We start from the raw sequence: 4046 nt of genomic DNA on the forward strand, positions 1-4046 counted from the left end.
CAGCAGAGGCTTCAAGGGTTATTGCCAGAGCTGATGCAGGAGTTGGCCATGCTTTCCAACATCAGCTGTGGTGTCCCTGGTCAGACAAACGTGATGCTCCACTACCTGGTTCCCAGCTCAAAGGGCCAGTTTATCTTTGACTCAGGTTTTGAAAAATACAGTGATGAGATCACTCATAAGTTCTTGATTCATCAGGCTGCCAGTAGCAACCATATGGATGTGGATTTTTTGCAGTCCCTGGGAGACAGTGCTATCCGTCCCTCTTCTGCCAAAGTGAAGGTAATAAATGCTGAGAACCCATGTTATGGAGCCATTAGGCAGGGATGGAGGGATAAGGCTTTTGTGACTGAGACCAACTAAACTGTTCTTCACTGGAGAGCTTACACTGAGGAGTTCTCAATGTAAGAGAGAGTAAAGACCAAGAAGAGATTCTCAGTAAAGGCCAAGAAGAGATTGTTTTGATTCAATCAACAAATATTTACTAAGCCCTAGAGGCTCTGTGCTGAATGCCAGTAGGGATAAAATAGTAAAGTCCCTGCCCTCAAGTTGCCCACAGTTTAGTGATCCAGATTCTTCCATGGCATAAATTCATTCCAAAGACAACTTGGAAGATATTATTTCCTATGGTCACTCATTGTCATGTAGAGTAGGACCCATCATTTTTCTAATCAGCCCCTTGAACCATCTTTAGTTACAGTTAAAGGCTCCCTAACACAGCTCCCCTCCTCCCTTCCTGGTATCCCAGAACTGTGCACCCACAGAAGTCCACAGAGATGAAAAGATCTCATGTGACATGTGTTAGGAAATGACATCCCCAAACTTTGAAATTTACATTGAGTTTTTCTTTCATTCCTGCATCCGATAGATTTATTTCTTGAAAAATGTAATTCACATTTTAAGTTAAATTTTTCTAGAGTAAAGGTAACATATTTTAATTGTTAATTAAAATTAAATTGTTTAATTGTAGAAAATGCATTAAAATTTTGAGAGTTTGGCATTGATAAAGATGAATATTGTAAGACAATTTGGGGAAGATATTTTTTAGTGAACGCATTGTTTGTTCAAATTCTTTTTTTGTGTGTGGGGGAATGTGTGTATTTGTGGGAGGACTTTGAGGTATAAGTGAAGGTGTAATAAAGTAACAAACAGATGAATGGGTGAAACAGAACAGAACAGAGTGAAAGGCTGGGTACAGCCAGAAGAGCTAAGCTTGCCCTTGCTTTTTTAAAGAAATGTGCAATTTACAGCATCCATCTTCTCCATTATCTTTCCCCCCCTTCCTTCCCTTCCTCCTCCTTCCCCATCTCCCTCTCTTGTAAATAACAGGTCCTTTTAGTGTTTACAGATGGACTGGATGATGATTTAGAGAGACTGAAGGAAATATCTGAGCTTCTCTGCAGCAAAAGTAAGTGCAGGGCATTGCCCTGCATGGGCCTTGTTCCTCCTACAGGGGATGAGATAGGCTTTCAGATTTCTAGATGGCACTGGAATCTATAAGCCTCCTATGTTAACCCAGGTGGTAGGAGCTCAGTGCCCACAAGGCTGATGCCCAGTCCCCCTCTTTATATGAATCGGGGGTTATTCAGGGCTGAGAGACCCCAGGGCCCCACATCCCTGACACTGACTAAGGGTCGCTCTGAGTGAGGTAGGACTGACCAATTCCCAGCTTGGCGTCTGCTTTGGAGGGTTGCAGGGGCAACTCCTACTTCCTGGGGAGTGGGTGCTCTCCGCTCTTTTAGGCTACCTAGGAGTCCATTTGTCTCTTTTGCCTAAACTAAAATCACCCCAAAGCTGGGCCTTACTTTTTCCCCTGCCCTTCCTCCCTCCTTTGCTCCCTGGTTGTTCCTCTTTATCCATTTCCAAGGGCTGCTGCATACATATGTACATATATATCCATATAATTGAAGTATAGTTGGTTTACATTATTATATTAGTTTCAGGTGTCCAACATAGTGACTCAATATTTTTAGAGATTGTACTCCATTTAAAGACATTATACAATGTTGGCTATATTCCCTGTGCTGTGCGATATATCCTTGTAGCCTATTTATTTTATAAGTGGGAGTTTTCTTAATCCCCTACCCCTGTCTTGCCACACCCCTCTCCCCACTGGTAACCACTAGTCTGTTCTCTAGATCTGTGAGTCTGTTTTTGTTTTGTGATATTCATTTGTTGATTTGTTTCTTAGGTTCTACATATATGTGATAAACTAAAGTATTTGTCTTTCTCTGTAAGACTCCACTAAGCATAATACTCTCCAGGTCCATCCATGTTATTGCAGATGGCAAGATATCACTCTTCTTTAGGGCTGAGTAATATGCCCTTGTATATACAGTTGATTCTTGAACAACCCAGGGGTTAGGGGCACCAACCCTCTGTGCAGCTGAAAATCCACATATAACTGTATACTTGGCCCTCTGTATCCACAATTGAATCCACAGTAGAATCCATGGATTCAACCAGCCATGCATCATGTAGTACTATAATACTTATTTATTGAAAAAAATCTGTGTATAACTGGACCCATGCAGTTCAAACCCATGTTGTTCAAGAGTCAACTGTACTCCAGTAGGTCTGTGTCTTTATTCCTGTCTTACCCCTAGTTTCTTCATGACATTTTTTTTTTCTTAAATTCCATATATATGTGTTAGCATATGGTATTTGTCTTTTTCTTTCTGACTTACTTCACTCTGGGGAGGGGGAAGAGTGAGCTGTGACAGGGCGAGAGAGAAGCATGGACATATATACACTAACAAACGTAAGGTAGATAGCTAGTGGGAAGCAGCCGCATGGCACAGGGATATCGGCTAGGTGCTTTGTGACCGCCTGGAGGGGTGGGATAGGGAGGGTGGGAGGGAGGGAGATACAAGAGGGAAGAGTTATGGGAATATATGTATATGTATAGCTGATCACTTTGTTATAAAGCAGAAACTAACACACCATTGTGAAGCAATTATACTCCAATAAAGATATTAAAAAAAATGAATCAAATACTTCAATGTAAGACCTGAAGCCATAAAGCTCCTTGAAGAAAACATAAGCAGTATGCTCTTTGACATCTGTCTTAGCAATATTTTCTGGATCTGTCTCCCCAAGCAAGGGGAACAAAAGCAGAATAAACCAATGGGACTCCACCCAACTTTAAAGCTTTTCAATGGCAAAGGAAACCATCCACAAAATGAAGAGGCAGCCTACCAAATGTGAGAAAATATTTGCAAACAATATGTCTGAAAAGGAGTTCATATCCAAAATAGATGAAGAACCACACAACTGAACCTCCAAAAACCAAAAACCCAATTAAAAATTGAGACCAAACATTTTTCCAAAGAGTACGTACAGAGGGCCAAGAGACATATGAAACTATGACCAATATCACTTATCATCAGGGAAACACACATCAAAAGAACAATGACATTAGCATCTCACACCTAAAAACTTGGCTATCATCCAAAAGACAACAAATAACAAGCCTTGGCAAGCATGAGGAGAAACCTCACGCATTCTCTTGGGAATGCTCATTGGTGCAGCCACTGTGGAAAACAGTACAGAGGTTCCTCAAGAAATTAAAAATAGAACTACCATATGACGCAGGAATTACACTTGGGGGTATCTTTCTGAAGGAAACAAATACACGAATTCAAAAAGATATACACAGGGAGATCTGCTCGGTGCTTTGTGACCACCTAGAGGGGTGGGATAGGGAGGGTGGGAGGGAGGGAGATGCAAGGGGGAAGAGATGTGGGGATATATGTATATGTATAACTGATTCACTTTGTTACAAAGCAGAAACTAACACACCACTGTAGAGCAATTATACCCCAATAAAGATTTAAAAAAAAAAAAGAAGAATAAAAAAGAGTCAACTGTATATACCACATCTTCTTTATCCATTCATCTATGGATGGACACTTATGTTGCTTCCATATCTCAGCTATTGTAAATAATGCTGCTATGAACATTGGGGGTGAATGTATCTTTTTGAATTAGTGTTTTTGTTTTCTTTTCTTTTTTTTTTTTTTTTTTTTTTTTTGCAAACCCCTCACGTT

General features: G+C 40.6%; 1 protein-coding gene across 1 annotated transcript in view; it reads left to right on the plus strand.

Annotated features, from left to right (window-relative positions):
* Positions 1-4046, plus strand: part of LOC103088616 (collagen alpha-4(VI) chain-like) — a 136010-nt gene that overhangs the window by 24982 nt on the left and 106982 nt on the right. Inside the window, 2 exon segments of the mRNA XM_007470646.1 lie at positions 1-279; positions 1327-1405. The exon segment at positions 1-279 is cut by the window's left edge and continues 65 nt beyond it. Of these exon segments, the coding sequence (XP_007470708.1) occupies positions 1-279; positions 1327-1405 (358 nt within the window).

The sequence above is a fragment of the Lipotes vexillifer genome, unplaced genomic scaffold (genome assembly GCF_000442215.2).
Source record: "Lipotes vexillifer unplaced genomic scaffold, Lipotes_vexillifer_v1.1 scaffold418, whole genome shotgun sequence".
NCBI classification, from domain to species: Eukaryota; Metazoa; Chordata; class Mammalia; order Artiodactyla; family Lipotidae; genus Lipotes; species Lipotes vexillifer.